The sequence below is a fragment of the Triturus cristatus genome, chromosome 3_1, assembly GCF_964204655.1.
Source record: "Triturus cristatus chromosome 3_1, aTriCri1.1, whole genome shotgun sequence".
NCBI classification, from domain to species: domain Eukaryota; kingdom Metazoa; phylum Chordata; class Amphibia; order Caudata; family Salamandridae; genus Triturus; species Triturus cristatus.
This window is the reverse complement of record NC_140583.1, coordinates 62691370-62712135: the sequence shown is the minus strand read 5'-3', so window position 1 is coordinate 62712135 and position 20766 is coordinate 62691370. Positions and strand designations below refer to the sequence as shown.

At 47.0% G+C, this 20766-nt stretch overlaps 1 protein-coding gene across 1 annotated transcript in view; it reads left to right on the top strand.

Moving 5' to 3' along the window:
* Positions 1-9671: 9671 nt before the first annotated feature.
* Positions 9672-20766, top strand: part of ACCS (1-aminocyclopropane-1-carboxylate synthase homolog (inactive)) — a 293968-nt gene continuing 282873 nt past the window's right edge. Inside the window, 3 exon segments of the mRNA XM_085645812.1 lie at positions 9672-9693; positions 9924-10010; positions 10013-10524. Coding sequence (XP_085501938.1) covers positions 9672-9693; positions 9924-10010; positions 10013-10524 — 621 coding nt within the window.

The following is a 20766-nucleotide window of genomic DNA, read 5'->3' as shown; positions in this document are numbered from 1 at the left end:
AATCCTGACTCCAGCAAGGAGTATGCCTGACCACCAGCACTTAGTAAGCAATCCTGACTGCAGCATGGGGTATGCGTGACCTCCAATACATAGAAAGCAAATCTGACTGCAGGAAGGCGTGTGCTTGACCTCTGGCACATAGTCAGCAATCCTGACTGCAGCAAGGGGTGTGCCAGACCTCCAGTACATAGTAAGCAGTCCTGACTGCAGCAATGGGTATGCCTGACCTCCGGCACATAGTAAGCAATCCTGACTGCAGCAAGGGGTATGCCTGACCTCTAGCACATAGTAAGCAATCCGGACTGCAGCAAGGGGTATGCCTGACCTCCGGTACATAGTAAGCAGTTGTGACTGCAGTGAAGGGTATGCCTGCCCTTTGTTACATACTAAGCAATCCTGACTGTCACAAGGGGTATGCCTGACCTTCAGTACATAGTAAGCAGTTCTGACGGCAGCAAAGGGTATGCCTGACCTCCAGCACATAGTAAGCAATCCTCACTGCAGCCATGAGTATGCGTGACCTCCAGCACATAGTAAGCAATCCTGACTGCAGCAAGGGATATGCCTGATCTCCTGTACATAGTACGGAATCCTGACTGCCTCAAGGGATATATCTGACCTTCAGCACATAGCAAGCAAGCGTGACTGCAGCAAGGGGTATGCCTGATGTCCGGTACATAGTAAGCAGTCCTGACTGCAGCAATGGATATGCCTGACCTCCGATACATAGTAAGCAATCCTGACTGCAGAAAGGGGTATGCCTGACCTCTGGTACATAGTAAGCAATCCTGACTGCAGCAAGGGGAATGCCTGACCTCCTATACATAGTTAGCAATACAGAATGCAGCAAGGGCTATGCCTGACCTCCAGCATATAGTAAGCAGTCCTGACTGCAGCAAAGGTTATGCCTGACGTCCAGCACATAGGTAGCAATCCTGACTGCAGCAAAGGGTATGCCTGACCTCCAGCACATAGTAAGCATTCCTGACTGCAGCCAGAGGTATGCCTGAATTACAATACATAGTAAGCAATTCTGATTGCAGCAAAGGGTATGCCTGACCTCCAATACATAGTAAGCAACCCTGACTGCAGCAAGGGGTATAGCTGACCTCCGATACATAGTAAGCAATCCTGACTGCAGCAGGAGGTATGCCTGACCTAACAGTACATAGTAATTAATCCTGACTGCAGCAAAGGGTATGCCTGACCTCCGATAAATAGCAAGCAATCTTGACTGCAGCAAGGGGTAAGTCTGATCTCCGATAGATAATAATAATCCTGACTGCAGCAATGGGTATGCCTGACTGCCACCACATAGTAAGCAGTCCTGACTGCAGCAATGGGTATGCCTGACCTCCGATACATAGTAAGCAATCCTGACTGCAGTAAGGGGTATGCCTGACCTCCGATGCATAGTAAGCAATCCTGACTGCAGCAAGAGGTATGCCTGACCTACGATACATAGTAAGAAATCCTGACTGCAGCAAAGGGTACGCCTGACCTCCGATACATAGCAAGCAATCCTGACTGCAGCAAGGGGCATGCCTGACCTCCGATTCATAGTCAGCAATCCTAACTGCAGCAAGGGGTATGGCTGACCTCCAATACATAGTAAGCAATCCTGATTGCAGCAAGAGGTATGCCTGACCTACGATAAATAGTAAGAAATCCTAACTGCAGCAAAGGGTATGCCTGACCTCCGATACATAGTAAGCAATCCTGACTGCAGCAAGGGGTATGGCTGACCTCCGATAAATAGTAAGCAATCCTGACTGCAGCAAGGGGAATGCCTGGCCTCTGATACATAGTAAGCAATCCTGACTGCACCAAGGGGTATGCCTGACCTCTGATATATAGTTATCAATCCAGAATGCAGCAAGGGGTATATCTGACCTCCAGCACATAGTAAGCAATCCTGACTGCAGCAAGGCATATGCCTGACCTCTGATATATAGTAATGAATCCTAAATGCAGCAAGGGGTATGCCTGACCTCCAGAACATAGTAATCAATCCTGACTGCAGCAAAGGGTTTGCCTGACCTCCAGCACTTAGTAAGCGATCCTGACTGCAGCAAGGAGTATGCATGACCTCCAATACATAGTAAGCAAATCTGACTGCAGGAAGGCGTGTGCTTGACCTCTAGCACATAGTAAGCAATCCTGACTCCAGCAAGGGGTATGCCTGACCACCAGCACTTAGTAAGCAATCCTGACTGCAGCATGGGGTATGCGTGACCTCCAATACATAGAAAGCAAATCTGACTGCAGGAAGGTGTGTGCTTGACCTCTGGCACATAGTAAGCAATCCTGACTGCAGCAAGGGGTGTGCCTGACCTCCAGTACATAGTAAGCAGTCCTGACTGCAGCAATGGGTATGCCTGACCTCCGGCACATAGTAAGCAATCCTGACTGCAGCAAGGGGTATGCCTGACCTCTGGCACATAGTAAGCAATCCGGACTGCAGCAAGGGGTATGCCTGACCTCCGGTACATAGTACGCGATTGTGACTGCAGTGAAGGGTATGCCTCCCCTTTTTTACATACTAAGCAATCCTGACTGTCACAAGGGGTATGCCTGACCTTCAGTACATAGTAAGCAGTTCTGACGGCAGCAAAGGGTATGCCTGACCTCCAGCACATAGTAAGCAATCCTGACTGCAGCAAGGGGTATGCCTGACCTCCGGCACATAGTAAGCAATCCTGACTGCAGCAAGGGTTATGCCTGACCTCCAGTACATAGTAAGCAATCCTGACTGCAGCAAAGGGTATGCCTGACCTCCGATGCATAGTAAGCAATCCTGACTGCAGCAAAGGGTATGCCTGACCTCCGGCACATAGTAAGCAATCCTCACTGCAGCCATGAGTATGCGTGACCTCCAGCAAATAGTAAGCAATCCTGACTGCAGCAAGGGGTATGCCTAACCTCCAGAACATAGTAAGCAAGCCTGACTGCAGCAAGGGGTGTTCCTGACCTCCGGTACATAGTAAGCAATCCTGACTGCAGCAAGGAGTATGTCTAACCTCTGGCACATAGTAAGCAATCCTGACTGCAGCAAGGAGTATGCCTGACCTTCAGCACATAGTAAGCAATCCTAACTGTAGCAAAGGGTATCCTGACCTCCGGCACATAGTAAGCAATCCTGACTGCAGCCATGGGTATGCATGACTACCATTACATAGTAAGCAACCCTGACTGCACTAAGGGGTATGCCTGACCTCCAGCACATATTAGGCAATCCTGAGTGCAGCAAGGGGTATGCCTGACCTCCAGCACATAGTAAGCAATCTTAACTGCAGCAAGGGGTATGCCTCTCTTCCGGTACATAGTAAGGAATCCTGACTGCCACAAGGGGTATACCTCACATCCGGCACATAGTAGGCAATCCTGACTGCAGCAAGTCATGCATGACATAACATATTTTCTGTATTAAAGCTTCACAAGCATGTTACTCTTGTGGAGCCATTCAGTTTATTGTTATTTGCAAAGTTTGGTCTCAGGGAAGGGAGAAACAAAAAAGTTTATGGTCAGCTGCTTTGATTTCTCCTGGTACATAAGAGCTGAGTAGATAGCCTATTGATCCGCAGAGCCCGGAAACAGACAGGGGGCTAATTGGCCTATCAAGGGTACTTCATGAGACTGAACCAGCATACACACTCTGTAGTGTATATGTAGATATGCAGGAGCCCCCTTTTTCAGTTTTTGCTTTGAACTTTAGTGTTTCCTTTGCTTCCCAGGACTCTGCTTTTGGCAGTTCCTATGGAAGAATCTACAGGAGATACTTTCAATGCTCCTACCTTTACATTTTCGACCCGCCATGAAGAGATGTTGATTATGGCTAGTATTTGGATTGCCTGGAATCCAGTGCTTATTTTGTAAAAAAATAATAATAATACGTGCCAGGGCTCTCGTTAGGAGGCCACTGTAGCCTGCACCACCGTTGCCCATTACAGACCTACAAACGATAGTAACAAAACAACTACTAACCATCATATTCCTGGAAGTGTGACAATTCGGACTATTCCAAGCCCCTATAGCTATAAGAATGGCAGGTAGTAGTAATTTTTAATGGATATTGAATCAATAATTAACTGTTGTTATAGTCTTCTCTAAATTAGCCACATAGCGCCACCTTGTGGCAGAGTGTCACAAGTGCTGGTGCCGAGCACCGAAAACCACTAGCTCAAATTAAGTACTGACAAGTCCCATTGTAATCACTTAGCTCTGAATGCCCCTATCTAAGCGCAAGATATGAAGAGGGTGAGAAGTCTTCTCACCGGTCACTGATCCGATTGGGCTACCTGGAGGAACAGTCTGATCAGATTGGGTGGCACCTTTGCTTCTCTGAGGATAGAGGTGTTTTCCCACACCAGTCATTGATAAGGTTGGAATTTACATTTATGGATAGCCCCTTGCATGCTGGGTCAGTGTACTGACGTCCTGTCATCTGCAAATATTTGTCATGGAATCGAGGAAAAATACGAAGACAAAGGCAATGTTATTGTTGTTTTGGTTGTTATGTTTTTAAGCTTTTGCATTCTCTTCTTGGGTTGTTTTTGCTTGATGGTTCTAGCACCAGATGATTGTGGGTGACAGTGTCACACTTTATAAATAAATTAAATAACAAACACATAGGGTTCTTGGGCGTCTTAGAGAAGAGTTTTCAATGGTTCCCAAAACGTTTCAATCAGAAGATAATTCTGTATTCTATATGGGTTTTAAATTGTGGTCCGCAGACTTTTATTACTTATAACCATTATTTTCTGTCAATAATCATAAGCATTTTGAGGTATATAGGTCTATACAGGAGGTCCGTCCTTCGAAAATAATTGTTTTATTAAAAAAACACTTACTTGAAGCCTACTCTTTTTGCCTCCCCAACTTATTTGATATATGTATTAATGTATTCAAATATATGTTTTAAAAAATAAACATCATCAGTTTGAAAAACGTTTAGTCAGAAGCTGATTTTTAGTTTTGAACAGGGCAAAATTGGATGGGCACAATAAGGGTTTGCCTTCAAACACGCTTCAAGCAGAACTAGAAACCAGCTTCTGACTAAAACCACCTTTTCATTGGTTATGAATTTCTAGAACCTCCTGCATCTGCACACTTACAGGGCTATTATCAACAAAATGCGATAAATATCGCTAAGCGCATTTAGCTTTTTTTTTTATCGCCGTCTATCGCTGATTCACATCGCATCATTAGCGGCCTATTATCAAGGCGCCACTAAGATGCGATGTGAAAGCCAGCGTTAGCAGGTTTTAGCCGGAGAAATCCTGCGATAAACCCAGTGCGATAAAAAAAAGCTTGCTAATAGGCAAGCGTGGTCGTAACCTGACTATCCACCTCCCATGTAATGTATGGCTAAGTCATATTTTATTTAGGCGTTAGGGACATGCGATAAACACGCTTTGCGCAGGTTTTTTTATCTCGTCGCTGGATTTGGGCCGCATTGGTAATAGGGCGATGTTGTGTTAGCGACCGTTTTCATGGACTTCAAGTCAGGAACACCTACCTTGCATGTCATTAGCAATGACATGCAAGGTGTAATTGAAAACGGTCGCTAACATTATCAAGCAAGCACTAAAGCAGTTTAGCGCTTGCTTGATAATGGTGCGATAGAATTATCGCCGCTTTTCGCCCCAAAACGGACACTAAATCGGCGATAAGTCTAAAGCAAGACCTTGATAATATGCCCCCAAGAGAGACAATATTGTACGCGTTCAGTGATCTATACATGTATACACAGGACGAATGCTCAAAAAGCCCTTGTAGGCTGAGGGTTCTCGATCTATTGCTTTACATGGGCAGACACTTACATACTCCAAGCGCTGACACTTCTTTTGTTGGAAAGGGGCCATACTGCACATTCGATAGAGCGGAAATACTTCTATATGGTGCCACTTCCCATTAGACAGAATGTATTCTGGCTTAATAAGCACCTGGTCTTCTACCTTTTGTGCAATCACTGTCTTAGTCACCTTTTGAAACAAATGCCCTGCATGGTCTCCAGGTTTGTGCACACAAACTCAATTGCTACCCAGGTCTGTCTGAGGCCTCATTCCAGTTACTACTTCATTCACCACTTCTGCTGAGATCTCTAATTTCACATGACTACCTACTGTTGTGTAAATATGATGTTTGGCCTTCACAGTGTATAGTTCCACCCATATAAACATGCAATTGCAGAGAAAAAATGGATGTTCTGAGTTCATATAGTGTGTCTTGTTTGTTTTTCTTTTCTGCATTATTGATGAAATCTTAGAAATGGCTTAGGAGTCTTTGGCTTCCAGTTGTAATTCAGTAGGTCAACAGCAATCAAAGCTTTAAGAACAAATATTCTATGCGTAAGTACTTGCTAGAAGTGTTCAAAGCCTGCATCAAGTTTGTTTTTTAATATAGCCTTATAACCCGCCGTAGCGGGCTATACCAGCTATTAAAGGCCAGCTGCAGTGTTAAAGGCCCGAGCCGAAGGCCTTTAATAAGCCGAAGGACTTTAATAGCCGGTATAGCCCGCTACGAAGGGCTATAAGGCTATTAGAACATTCTGCCACTAGAGGGCAGAATGTTCTAACAAATAAAACAAAGGCGTCAGGGAGCAGGAGGGGATTCAAATCCCCTCAGGCTCCCTGAAGCATTTGTTCACAGCCACAGCTGTGAACAAAGAAACATTGGAATGTTGGAGCTCCGGGCTTATACCAGCCATTATAAGCCCGGAGCGCTCCATTGTTTTCAATGAAGCTTCCATCATTCCAATGTTCTAATATATTTTAAGCCCGGTAGTAGGCTCCTAAAATCTGGAATGCATGACTAGATTTGTTTATTGTAGAGATTCATTGGTCTACTTGTTTGTATACCCAATGGGTTACATTTTGTTTTTTTAAATGTGCCCTAAAAACTTGGAAGGCTGATCATTTAATCAAACAGGTTTTATAAAGCACAGCTAACCACCCGTGTGGGTATACAGGGGCTGACTGATTTGGGGTTTGCCAAAGAAGCTTCTTTAGCTTACTTGATCTGCATCATCGTTGTCAATGTCAGGGTGCCCCTTTATCTATGATCTTGATCCCAGTTTCCCTCGCCCCTTCCTCCTTCATTCAGTCCCACACCCCCTTGCAGAAAGGTTGTTTTGGTTACCAATCCCATCCTCTTGGAACATGCCATTGGCAGGGTGATGGTGATGTGAGCTGGGGGGCGGGTTTTGATGAGAAGTTCCGCTCCTACTGTTCTCCTTCCCTTGTTCTTTGTTTGGCACCAGTAATGAGGGACTTCTGATTGGCATGTACCTTGCCTTCTGTTGATGTAGGGCCTGGATTTTCTTTACTGTGCTTGACTGCGTATACCTTCTGTTTGTATTAAATGAAAACTAACAAACAAATATTGCAAAATGAAAATACAAAATAGGGGCCTATTTCAACTTGTTGGGGAAGGTATCGTGAGTGGTGGAATCATTAATAAGCCAATGCCAACTGATGGCAAAAAGGTGACATTTTTCTTTGAATAAATCCACTGCTATTGGATCCTCTGGCACTGGTTCTTGAAGGTCGGAGGAATTTCTCTGCACCTATGATAACAAATTGTCTCAATTTCCTTGAGGTTTTAGGAGATGGTGGCACAGACGAGTGTGGACTGATTGGAAAGTTATTTCTGATGGTGAAAATCTTGTTAGCAAAGTAATTTAGTAATTTGCCACATCTCTAAGTTTAAGTCCAGGACCAATTTTCAAACTGTGAGAGATGCAATCTGCTGAAAAAGTATTCTGTATGGATGCTGGATTGAATAATAAATCCATTTGACCTTCAAACAATTTGACACAGGAAGCTATTATCACGTTTGTATTTCTCCATTAGGGATTCCTAATGTTAGCTCGCCATTTATTGCAAGTCGATGTAATGACTTGCGTAGTAATGGCATTGCGTGGTAACAACGCGGTCGTTGTAACAACCACGTTGTAATGGCATCGCGATGTGATGCCCGCGTTGTAAAGGTTGATTCCCATGCATGGGCAGTCAGATTATGTAGTGAGTGTTTCCAGATTTTCTAGGTCGAGTTTTGAAAGGAGAAGATGATTGTGAGTTTGTTGGTTGGAAAGGAAAAGAAAAACAGTCAGACTAGGCCCTCTTACTGGTAAGATGGCCTTTAATCGATGTGTGGTCAGCAGTGCTGAGGTCTAGAATTTGACCATTATTGTGTCTCGCTAAAAATGAGTGATGATGAAGGCCGTGGAGTTGCAAGAGGTTACTTTATTTTCGATTGCATCTATTTTGCAGAAAATTTGGTCAATACATGCTCCCCAGTCCTTCTGTGCCACTCCCCTACTGATTTCAGATGTAAAATAGTACCTCGTCCATTTTAATGGAGGTGGACAGCCGATACAAAAATTGTGAGGAGATCATCATCCTTGCTTGTTCACCTTGTGATGACTTTCTGCTGCTTGTGGTCTTTGGTGGGAGAGGTGCTTGCTGCTTGGAGGACATGTTTGTCTTTGAGAAGGTTGCAGGTCTTCCAGTTTGGACTGGGAAATGCTGCATGTGTCCAGATGTCAATGTGCCCTTGCTTCGTCATGAAGTGCTGTGGACATGTCCCAACTGAGCAGAGTGACTTTCTTCATCATTCTTATTCCAAGTTCTATGAATTCAAAGGATTAGATGGACATGAGGGCTCCAGCAGTTACTGGATTGAGCTTGAGTGGTTCAGTTGAGAGTTCTAGTGTGTACGCTTATCTTTTCAACCTTGCATGGTGAAAAAACAAGCTCCATTAGGTTGTGTAATAGAATAGGTCATAGCCAATTCTGCCTGCAAAATTTTTAATAGTTAGCAAAGTATGTAGGTTTATAAAGATTTACTTCATAAAGCCGTGGCTGGAGACCTTTTCAAAGACCTGGGGGCCGATTATGATGGCGGGCGGATGACCGCCGCTGGGTCGGCGGTGGCAACTGCCAGTTTGGCAGCAGCCATCCCCCCACCGTCAAAAGCCGGGAAACCGCCGGTTCGATTAGCATTGCAGTCGTGACCGCGGCGGTGTGATTTTCCGCCCGCCACATTTCCGCTGGTTGCAGTCCGCCCGCTTGCCTTGTGGGTGGAGCTCGACCGCTGCAATTGTTGCGGATCAGGGCTATGCACCGCCGGCGGTAGCCAACCTTTCCGCTGCGGTGGGACCGCCATTGAAAGGCTGGCGGAGACTGGTTCCGGGGGCCCATTGCAGGCCCCAAATGTGTTTGGGGGGGTGTGGGTCCACTGGCCCCCCTACATTTCCCTGTGCCAGATGGCAGGCACTGTGCAGTGCCTACCACGCAATGCAGGGAGATGCAGGACATGCTCCTTTTAAACTCGCGGCTGTGCTGCTGGCACCAGCGGCCGCCGCAATGTTAATCGCCAGAATCCGACTGCCGTGGTCGAATTTTGACTGCGGAGCATCCTAATTGGACTGGCGGTTATGCAGCGGTCCTTGCTGGCGGTCTTTTCCCGCTACCATAGCGTTCGGGGAGATTTTCCAACCGCCATCCTAATGGGCCCCTTAGAGTGTATATATAACTGTACTAGGTATTCATAGTTAATTATTTTTATAAAATTATTAATGTATACTCTAGTCTCAGACTATATAACGTTTAATTCTGTGCATGCAGAATGTGCTCTGCTCTCTCACTCCATCTGTCTGAAGTTTCCCAATGGAGCTGCAGCTGCTCCTTGGTAATTATTCAGTATACAAAGCAAACACCTCACACAAGACAGTGCAGGGTCCACAAAGCCATCTTTGCTCCATGGCGCATTGACAAACGATGTTGTCTTTGATTTCAGACTGTCAGATGTGTTTGTGCTTCTTAGTTGTGTGACTCAGCATCAAACTATCAATGTGTGTTTTTGGTGATTCTTTGAGAAACTTATTTACACACTGTTTGTGTCCCCATTATTTCTGTTAGGCTTTAGCGAGCCCAACTTGGCCTCGTCCACTGTCCTTCAAGGCGCAGTTCCCGGTCCAGGCTTCAGTGCTTTCCACAAGCAACGGAAGAACAGAAGGGACTTAGGACTAAGGAGTCCCTGGACGAGCTGCTGTTAAAGACTCTACACTCACAGCAGGCCCTGGAAGACGGCCTGCTACAGTTGGAAGAGCGGCGACTGCAGCGGGACATCGAGACAGAGGATTGGTGCATGTAGCTGGAGCAGCACTGCCTTGAACAGGACCGTGAGCACCAGTTTCGTATTTTCAAAGTCTTCGCATAGGTAGTCACTACCCTGAATCAGGGCACCATCCCCACCTCCTTTGCCGCCATTCCTCCTGCGGGCCAAGGCCTGGTGCAGCTCTTCCCCGAAATGGCCAGCTCAGGACTGAAGGGCACCATCTCTCAGGAAGCCCAGGCAATTGAGCCAAGCACACAGAACAACCTTCACACAAGCAGCCAGTTCCAGAACAACCCCTTCTTGTCTGCAAGAGGAAATATGCTCTGTGGCTTCCAAGGACCAGTTCAAGAAGGTGCCGAAGCCTACCGCATGGACAAGTATGACGAGGATAAGAATCCAAATGTGAGTATGTCTGGTGCAGTCTCTGGATCCTAGCTGATTGTTGTAAATGCCAATGAATAGAGAAGCATGCTGATGTGTTATAAGGCACATATAACTGAAATGCAGGCCTAGCCAAGCTGCCTCTTAATCTCTTGTACTTAAGTCAAGATGCCCATTCTTTTAAAGAGCACATACGCCTCCTTTACCCTACCTGATCAAATTCGGAAGACCATGTTATGTTACGTTGTGTTACATTATTGGGCGTTAGAGTGCAAATATATGCTAGCAGGCTTCCTGGTCTTCCAATGAGTTGTCGTGGACCCTCTGCCCACTTCTCAGAATGGCTTCCTTTGTTGATCTGTCGAATGCAAAGAACACGGACGTCTTGTTTGGCAAAACACACACCCAAAGCCCAGGTTTTCCTTCTTGAAAAGTGATAACTGACTGTTCAGAGATGATCAGGCTTGGTTTCATGTATTATGGCCGTTTTAATATAACTCTAGTTAAAAGTACGTGGGGGCATTCCAGAATTCCAATAGAAGCCCATGTTCACACCAGAACATGGACTTCTATTGGAATTCTCTGCGGCATAGTATCAAGCCCATTATCGCCGATTTAGCAGCAGTTTTCTGCCGCTAAACCGGCGATAATTTTTAACGCTGTCCTTGATAATATGCCCCAGAATTATTAAAGAGTGTTTAAGCGGTTTCTGAATTAAAAAATAGTTTAAAAATGACCAAGTAAAACGTCTAGTTTTCTATTTTAAAGAATTGTCAGTAGAAAATGTCTTTGGTTGTCCACATCATGCCCTTAACCCCCTTTTCTTCTGGCTAACCTGCATTTTATTAACTGAAAACACTGTAGTAATGTCCCCTCTGAGCATAAAACAGTACGTCTCTGTCTGTCCAGCTAGCAGACTGGGCACCTGCTCCCATGTGCTCCAGCCTACACTTCACCCCTTAACTGGCCTTCTTAGAAGTAGGGTTTTGTACAAACCCCCATCTTTTGCATAGGTGTTCCTTCATCCTTTGTAGTGTCACCTCTGCATAACTCTCCCATCCTGCTCTGCACAGTCATATTTCACTTAAAACATAGCACGGTAGATAGTGTTACTTCATTCCCTCTCACAGACACTCATTGCCTCAACATGAACCTTTTCAGACTTTCTTTTAACAAAAGCAGGGCTGGTGCGATGCTACAGCAATGAGACAAAAAGACAGAACTTCACTGGAGAGTAGTAGGGAAATATCAGAGCATTCATTTAGATCCAGAGGGTGAACAACACTTCATTTAAATTGTCCATGTAATCAGGCAAGAGCTCTGCGCCGCCCTAATGTTTCATAGGAATCAATACCACTTGGGGGCATATCATTAAGGGCCGGCGATAATTATCGCTAAGCGCACTTAGCGCGAGGATAATTATCGCCGGACAACTCTGAATTTTATCACGGAGATAGCGTGATATTAGCAACGCTTATCTCCAAAGCGATAAAATTCAGAGCGCAAGCTGCCAACTGTGCGATTATCGCTGGAAATGCAGCGATAATCGCACAACTTACTGATAGGGCTACACATACTTAGCCATGATATCCACCTTCCATAGGAAATCATGGCTAAGTCAGTTTCAAAGCAGGCGTAAGGAAAGTAGCGATAACATAGGTTATCGATACTTTTCTTGTCGCTGTGCTTCTTTGCGTAAGGCTTGATAATAGGAGAAATGTCGCTTAGTGACAGTTCTCCCGTTATTCTTGTGAAGAACGCCCACTTTGCATCTCATTAGAGATGCAAAGCTGAGCGTTAAGGGAAAGGGCAAAGAAGCAAGGATTAATAGGGTTAAAATTATCGCCGCTTTTTGTCCGAAAACGGACGCTAAAGCGGCGATAATTTTAACTCCGGGCCTTGCTGATATGCCCCATAGTTCCTAGTTACTATCTTCAGAATCCGAAAGTAGCACAGATGATTTCAGTACAGGGGAAACCTAAAGAAGAGAGCACCTTTCATTAGAAGAACTATACACAACCTGCACAGAGCCCTAAACTTAAAACCTGCAGGCTATGGGGCATCGAAGCACTTCTTGAGGGCAGAGGCGATGTGTGTTCTGCGAAAGCACACCTAAGGAAGAATTGTAAAGTTCATGTAAGTTGACAAAAAAGACCTCATTCGGTCGTCTTGCACATCTCAGTCATGGGCATGACATTGCACTTGTAGCGATTTGCATTCTGTTATCTAGGGACAGATTGGGGGAAGGTCATGGTTGTGAAACAACATTTTATCAGTTCCTCGAAAGCAGTAGGGTGTCCTAGTACTCTCTTTGAACCTTTGTTCCTCCCTGAACCTTAACCAGTACCTGCAGAATGTTTCATGTGATTCTTTTTCAGCCTCTCTTGCAGCTTCCAAGGGTTGTTGTGTTATCTTCGTGAAGGTGCTTTGGAGCACTGGACTGCAAGCGCTTTGTTTCATGCTGCAGTACACCTCTGGGCATGTCAGGGCTTAGATAAAACAATATGTATCTGAGTGTAGGTAGCGCTTAGTTTAGGTTACATAGAGCAGTTCTTACCTCAATGCAGGTAATCATTTAGTTTAACATCCATGGAGTGGTGCATATCGGGGTGAAGGTAACCACCTAAGGTAGGTTAGATGGAGCAATACCCATCGGAGAGCAGGTAAGTACTTTGCTGGTTCAGTGACACGTAGTGCATTTAGGCGATTGGCCGAGTGACAGATCTTCAAGTAGATTAGGTCAGGCTCTCATTGAAAAAGGCTTGTCTGACAAGGGCAGTGACTAGGTGCGTCTAAAATGTTAGGCAGATTTTCAATTCTATGTCAGGACCGGAGGCGAGGATTATGCTGTTCTTTCTACGTTTTATTCACAACAGCCATTCAAAGATAACAAACTACTATTCCCATGAACCAAAGGGAATAGGAAAGAAACAATAGAGAGTCCCAGGATAGACAGTCCTCTTGCAATGCACCAATCACAGGGACCCCAGGAGTATGTAGTCCTCTGTCCCTCTTCACTCTCCCTCTTTCTTCGCTGCTGCAGCCAAGCTAAGTGTCGTTTTTTTGTTTCCCTCATTTCTGCTGTGTAATTCTGTACAGTGTTTTCATGTGATTCTTCTCACTGGCAGTGCTGCGCGCAGTGTTGTTTACATACGTTGCTTTGTGCTTACTGTTCCTGGGGTTTTCCCTTACTGGGTTCTAGTAATGGTCGCATAGCGCGTTGGCTGCTGGCCTGTAGGGGGCCCGCCTTCTGTTCTTGTGTGTTCTGTATGCGCGAGGCACGTTTCGTGTTGTTCAAGGCATTTGTTCCTGAGTTGCAGTTTTCCCCGTTTCTGCGAGGCGACCACTACTCGGTCCCTCGCTCGGCTGTGGGAGCGTCACACTCCCTAACCGCCGTTACGTCTGTGGTGCGGGCTCGCGGTGTCTTCCTCAAACCCCTAGAGGGCGCATAGACGCGTCCTCTTGTTTGTCCGCGTCTCCGGCATTCCGCGCATCGCTCAACGGAGATGCGGACGATCGTTTGAGCCTTGCCTGACAGAACGCTCTGTTGTGGTCCGTATAACTGCCTTTCAGGCAGCAATTTGATCATTTTACGCCCCCGTGAATGCTCGCGTTGTGAAGGCGAGTCTGTAGTTGCCATTAAGCAGTTTTGCTGTCAGTGTTTTTTCCACTGCTTGGGGGGCCTGTACCTTTAGGCCTTGTTTATAACGCTCCTGTTGGGGTCTGTAGTGGGACAGTTTTTTTTCTGGCAGGCCACCCTTTAACCTACTACACCAGAGCTGTTTGTCCCAGGGTTTTCTGCCCAGTATTCTCGCGGGCATAGCTCGCCCTACATTAAGCTGACACCCAGCCCTTTCCTACATAGTTGAGGCTGACCAATTACCCACTTTCCTGGGTGGCGCTCGGCTTCCTGGCCTAATAGAAGAATATCAGGAGGAGCCCTACCAGGATGACCAGTGGGAGGAGGACCCCCTCACGTCCCTTCAGTCTGATGATGATTTTTATAGCGTGGTGGACGATTCCATTTACAGGGCAGTGGAGCAGGCCATGGCTCCCTTAGAGGATCGCCTGTCTTGTCGTATAGAGCAAGCTTGCGCTCAATTGACAAAGGCTTCTCAGACCATTCCTGGTCCTGCGTCCGTCGACAGTGTTATTCCCGCCGATTCCCAAGCCCCACCTGCTAAGCGTCCTAGGGATTCTGGGGTGGATTTGGATGCTTTCGCTTGCCTTAAGCAGGTGTTTTTGGTGAGCAAATCTGTACAGGTGCCTTCAACGCCCCCGGTGGATGGCGATACAGGGGATGTGGGTGACGAACCTGGGCCTTCCCGTCCCTGGCGCCCCGCCCGCCCTGACCCACCTTCTGACCCGCAGAACATTTGCTCAGACATCTCGACCCCGATGATGTCCTGCATCCCCGGTCCTCGGACTGGGCCCCCTCTGACAAAGTAGCCCAGTATGTGACCAGTAGGATCTGCCGGCCGTTAGAGGCCACAGCCAGGAGCTGTCTGCGGGCAGAGTGCCCCGTCCTACTTTGGAGGGAAAGGTGGCGGCTACCCCAGAGATTGACCTGCGCATGGCCACCTTTCCCTAAAAGTTTGTTAAAGATCCCAAGAGGGGCATCGATAGGTCCTGGCGGACTTGTCAGGACAAGCTCCTCGATATCCTCGCCCCATTACTAAGATCCTGGACATGGCCGAGGAGGCTAAGCAGTCGGGATCTCTTATTTCTCCAGAGACCCTCTCCGCCTGGGCCCAATGCGTGGTAGTCTTCCTTGGGAATCCCAAATCCGCGCTTTCTACAGAAAGGTGCAGAAGTTTACTTATCAAGGTTGACCCCAAACTTGGGGATTTAGCCGATTCGGAGACTGGCTCCGTGGCACAAGAAGGGCTTTTCGGGGAGCCCTTCATCAAGGAATTAGGCAAGTTTGTGAATACTTTCACATCGTTGAACAAGGCCCAATCCTCGATTCGCAGAGTTTTCCATCCTCTGGTTTTCTGGGGGGCCGGACGAGGTAGGGGCCGCTCGTCTGGCCGGCCAAATCAGGGCAGGGGGCAAGGCTCCGGAGGTGGTCAATACCAGGATCAAGCCAGATTCGGCAATTTCTACCCGACCAGAGGACATCGTGGGAAAGGCAGAGGCGGCCGAGGCGGTGGAGCCTCCATTGTGTCCGGTGAGTGTTCTCTCTTCTTCCCGTCTAAATGAGGGGGGCCGTCTGGTGCATTTTTCCCAGGCCTGGACTTTTGTCACCGGAGACGCCTGGGTCCTGCAGACCATCAAGGGTTTTCATTTAGAGTTTCACAGGGACCTTTCACAACCTCTACCACCGTGTCCTCTCTCCTTCTCGGCCTCCGATGCCGTTCTGGTCGACCAAGAGGTCTCCTCTCTTCTCGACAAAGGGGCGATTGTGGAGTCCGTTCCACACCCCAGAGGTTTTCCCAGCAACCTCTTTTTGGTGGACAAGTCGGAGGGTACACAGCGTCCGGTCATCAACCTACGGGAGTTCAATGGGTGGTTTGTGTACCGCCACTTCAAGATGGAAGGAATCCATCTGCTGTGCAACCTCCTCAGACCCGGCGATTGGATGGCGTGCCTCAACTTGAAGGACGCTTATCTTACAATTCCCATTTCCCCCCCGCACAGGCGGTTCCTTCAATTCCCTTGGCGGGACAGGGTGTACGAGTTTACCACTCTGCCCTTCAGCCTCTCCTCCGCGCCCTGGTGTTTCACCAAGGTTCTGCGGCCGGTGATCGAACGTCTGCTTGCGTCAGGCATGCGTCTGATTGTATACCTGGACGACATCCTAGTGATGGCTCAATGTCCTCGGGTCCCATCGTCGCAGTTGCAGACAGCGGTCAACCTCCTTCAGAGCTTGGGCTTCATGGTCAACGAAGCGAAATCCACATTGGTGCCCACTCAGAAGGTGGTGTTTTGGGGGTTTGTCATCGACTCCGTGGAGTCCACCCTCAGCCTCCCTTCTCAGAAGATGACGAAGATCCGCCACGAGATCCGGAGAGCCCTCGCTCAATCCCGCCTGACTCTCCGTCAGCTTGCCCGGATCGTGGGGCTTCTCTCGGCCTCCATCCAGGCGATTTTTCCTGGCCCTCTGCATTACAGGGCTATCCAACGCCTCAAAGCTCGCCACCTGCGCAAGGGTCTCTCTTACTCGCAGAAGGTCGCCCTCTCTGCAGACGCCAGGGAGGAGCTCCAATGGTGGTTGACCAACATGGAGGCTTGGAACGGGTGGGCGATTTTTGGTTCCGCGCTCGATATTGTCCTTGAGTCCGACGCCAGCAGATCCGGCTAGGGTGTGGAGAGTTCACTACAGGGGGTGTGTGGTCTCCATAGGAGCAACAGCTTCATATAAATTGTCTGGAGCTGTTGGCGGGCTCGTTTGCGATCAAGTGTTGGACCAAGGAGTCGGTCCGGTCCTGTGTTCTCCTCAAGATGGACAACATATCGGCCGTTCAGTACATAAATCATCTTGGGGCACGCGTTTGTGCGCTCTGGCGGACTTGGCAGTGAATTTCTGGCAGTATTGCCTCGATCACCATGTCTCGGTTACGACAGAATATCTTCCGGGCCTCGACAATCAGGTGGCGGATTTCCACTCGCGCCATTCCCATGACATGAGCCTTTGGAAGCTTCACCCGGGGGTTTTTGCGGACCTTTAGGGCATCTGGGTCCCTTTCTCGACGGACCTCTTCACTTCCCGTCTGGACTTTCAGCTTCCCCGGTTCTTCAGTTGGAGGCCAGATCCATTGGCGGCGGCCACGGATGCCTTCCTGCAGGATTGGAGGGAAGAGGCAGGGTATGCCTTTCTGCCGTTCGCAATGTTGATGAGAGTCTCGGCCCAGGTGCGTTGCCAGCAGGTGAGCATAGTGTTGATTTCGCCCATCTGGAGGTCTCAAGTCTGGTTTCCGGTTCTTCTGGAACTTTCTTGGGATTTTCCAATCCCACTCCCCCGGTTTCTGACTCTTCTGCTCTGTCCGGACGGGCTTCCCCATCCTCTCATCACCCAGGGCTCCCTGGCTCTGATGGCGTGGCGGATCACAGGGGACGATGGGCAGTCCCAGGCCTTTCGGGAGCGGCTGAGAGACTCATGTCCAAGGCCTGGGCCGATGGTACCCTCAAGCGATACCGCTCTATGTGGAGACGATGGGTTCGCTGGTGTCTGCCACAGAGTTTCAATCCCGTGGCAGCAGATGTAACGGCCATACTGAATTTCTTGAATTTCTTGGCAGCCTTGGTGGAGGAGGGTTTGGCTTATAGGACCATTAACACCTTCCGGACTGCCATTTCGGCTGGTCACCCCTTGGTTTGTTGACTTCTGCGTGGCATTAGACTTTCCTTGCCTCCCGAACCTCGTTGCTCTCAGTTGTGGGAAGTGAACCAAGTTCTCAACTTGTTCTTGTCGTGGCAACCTAACAGATTCCTATCAAGGAAGAAACTCTCAGCCAAGCTGGCCATGCTCCTCTGCCTCATATCTTGCAGGCGCGTTTCAGATGTGCGAGCACTGGATGTGTCAGGACGGATCTATTCTCCTTCTGGGGTGAACTACACGATCCGGCGGAGGACAAAGTGCTGAACGACATCAGTTTCTTACCCCGTTTTCCCGGATTCTCCTAAGTTGTGTGTCGTTGCTTGCCTCAAAGCTTACAAAGAGATGTCTGAGGAATTCCGGCCTCCGGGTGAGCGACAATTACTCATTGCACTAAAGAAGCCTCATAGGGCTGTTTCCTCTCTCACGATCGCCCGCTAGGTTCGTTGGGTGAGGCAGGAGGCCGGAATTGATCTGCGGAGCTTTGGTGCCCATTCGGCCAGAGGGGCCATGGCTTCTAAAGCGTTTGCCCTGGGAGCTCGCCTGGAAGACATTCTGAATGCAGCAGGCTGGTCTTCCGAATCCACCTTTAAGCAGTTTTATTTTAAGCCGGTGCTAGACATGGCACACTTGGTGGTGAGCAAGCTTTAAATGAGCATAATCCTCACCTCCGGTCCTGACATAGAATGACAAATTTCCTAGCTAACGTAACGGAAAGTTTCAATTCTATTAAGGACTCGAAGGCGAGGATTATCCCACCCAGAGTACCTGTTTCAGGTCTGTACCCCGCCCTCGTATTTGGGTAAGTAATGAGTTTTGTATTTGATGATTCTATTATGTGGTTCTGGAATTTGTTCTGTGGATGTTGTTCATGTGCTAAGATCTTCCCTCCCTATTAGGGTTAAACCTTAGCCATCGCTGTCGCTTACGTTGTGCTTTGCTTCTGCAGGCGATGCCGGCAAACAAGATTCCTGAAGATTTGGACTAGCTGGCTTAGAGCGACGAATGAGGGAGAGTGAAGAGAGACAGAGGACTACATACTCCTGGGGGCCCTGTGATTGGTGCATTGCAAGAGGACTGTCTATCCTGGGACTCTCTATTGTTTCTTTCCTATTCCCTTTGGTTCATGGGAATAGTAGTTTGTTATCTTTGAATGGCTGCTGTGAATAAAGCGTAGAAAGTACAGCATAATCCTCGCCTCCGAGTTCTTAATAGAATTGAAACTTTCCGTTACGTTAGCTAGGAAATTTTTCATTCTGGGTTGAGTATTATACAGTTTGTGGCTTGTATATTTATTCAAATAGAATTATAGATTCTTAAAAACCGTCAAAATTTCAGTCTAGAAATTAAAATGAAGTATACCAGTAAAATCAGATAAAAATGATTTCCCCACAAATCCCTGTTGTTAAAATTTGTGCTACTGCCCGTTTTAGTGTCGAAGAGGGAGGGAAAATCGACAGTGTCACATGATGAAAAATGCACAGCTGGAGAAACAGACTCCAGCAGTGACAAGGACCTGCCCATGCATTTTTTTAAACGACAAATGAGCTGTCCATCCTCACCTTTTTAGACGGCGGCTGATTGCTTGTTTGATGGTAGAAACCTTGAGTTTACAAAAACAGCCTCAAGTAAATTCTACCATCTTTTAATAAATTTTGGCGTGGCCAAAACAGATGAGTAACAAATTTGAAGTTGTCGCTACACATTCTACAACACCAATATATAATTACTAAGCCCTATGTCAACCTCCTTCTAGATCTACAATGTGGAGAATGTGCAAGAGGCTACACATCATGGGGCAGATTTACAAGCCCCTTGCGCCACTTTTGCGTCACTTTTCCCATGTTACAAGTGACACAAAAGTGGCGCAAGAGGCTTGTAAATCTGCCCCCATGTATTTTGTGTGAACACTATTTTTATAATGGTCAATTAAATAAAAGAGGTTATGTCTGATTTTAGTGTTCAGTGTGAATGTTTCTGTTTTCTGATTACTAACCTTTCCCAGACATTCAAAATAAAAGAGGAGTTTTTATTAGCCTCTTTAACCAATACTAAAAAATCATGATAATTTGTGCACTGTTTCCATTCTTCGGATAATCCTAATTGATTTAAAATGCGATTTAAATTCTTTGTGCAGGATCTTGTCTTTCAGGTTTCGAGGAAATGTCCATCACACTACTCAACTTTTGAAATAATTGCATGTCCAGTTTATGTATCTTGCTAACCATTCCTGATTCAAACCTAAGTTGAGATAGAGAGCACATGTTTGGCAGATTAAAGATATCTTGAATACAATTGTTAAAGCAAAATTCAAGACCCTAATTGAATCTGTCCCCAAAATCCAGTGAAGGGAGATATTTTTAGAACTAGGGACTGTTACAATAAAGGTAACTGTAGGACCCGACAAAATATTATCTAGCCTTCTTAAGGACAATTGAAATTAAGCAGATTTTATCTGCAATGCATTTCAATTGGTTGTGGGGCCGCCCTTTTATCAAGCCGGACCCATTTGTATTGGTAAGAGTCTTCTAGATCAATTTTGGCCTGCCCCAAGTTGCAATTCTATCAACCACTCAATCTTCCAAATGCAGTAATTCTGGCTTTGTTCATACCCACTACCAAGTTGTTATCTTTGTTGTACTTGTGTAGTGAACCAAGTGATTGTTGGAAATGAAATGCGGTTGCGTCCAGGCGGACGTAGGGGGGGTGTGCTGATCTCCTATTTTCGGCAGGAAGTTTTTAACTCTTCGTAGGCCTTCTCCAAAGTCAGCTACAGAAGTGGAAGCATGCCACCCTACTTCAGACCATAATCTGTTGCAATTTTTTGGCCACTCTAGAGACATTCCTAACTTTTACAGATATTCACAAACTAAAGTGGATTTGAATTACCTTCAGGTGTCAGATAATCCCCAATTGATTTGTTTCAACCATAAAAATTGATGATT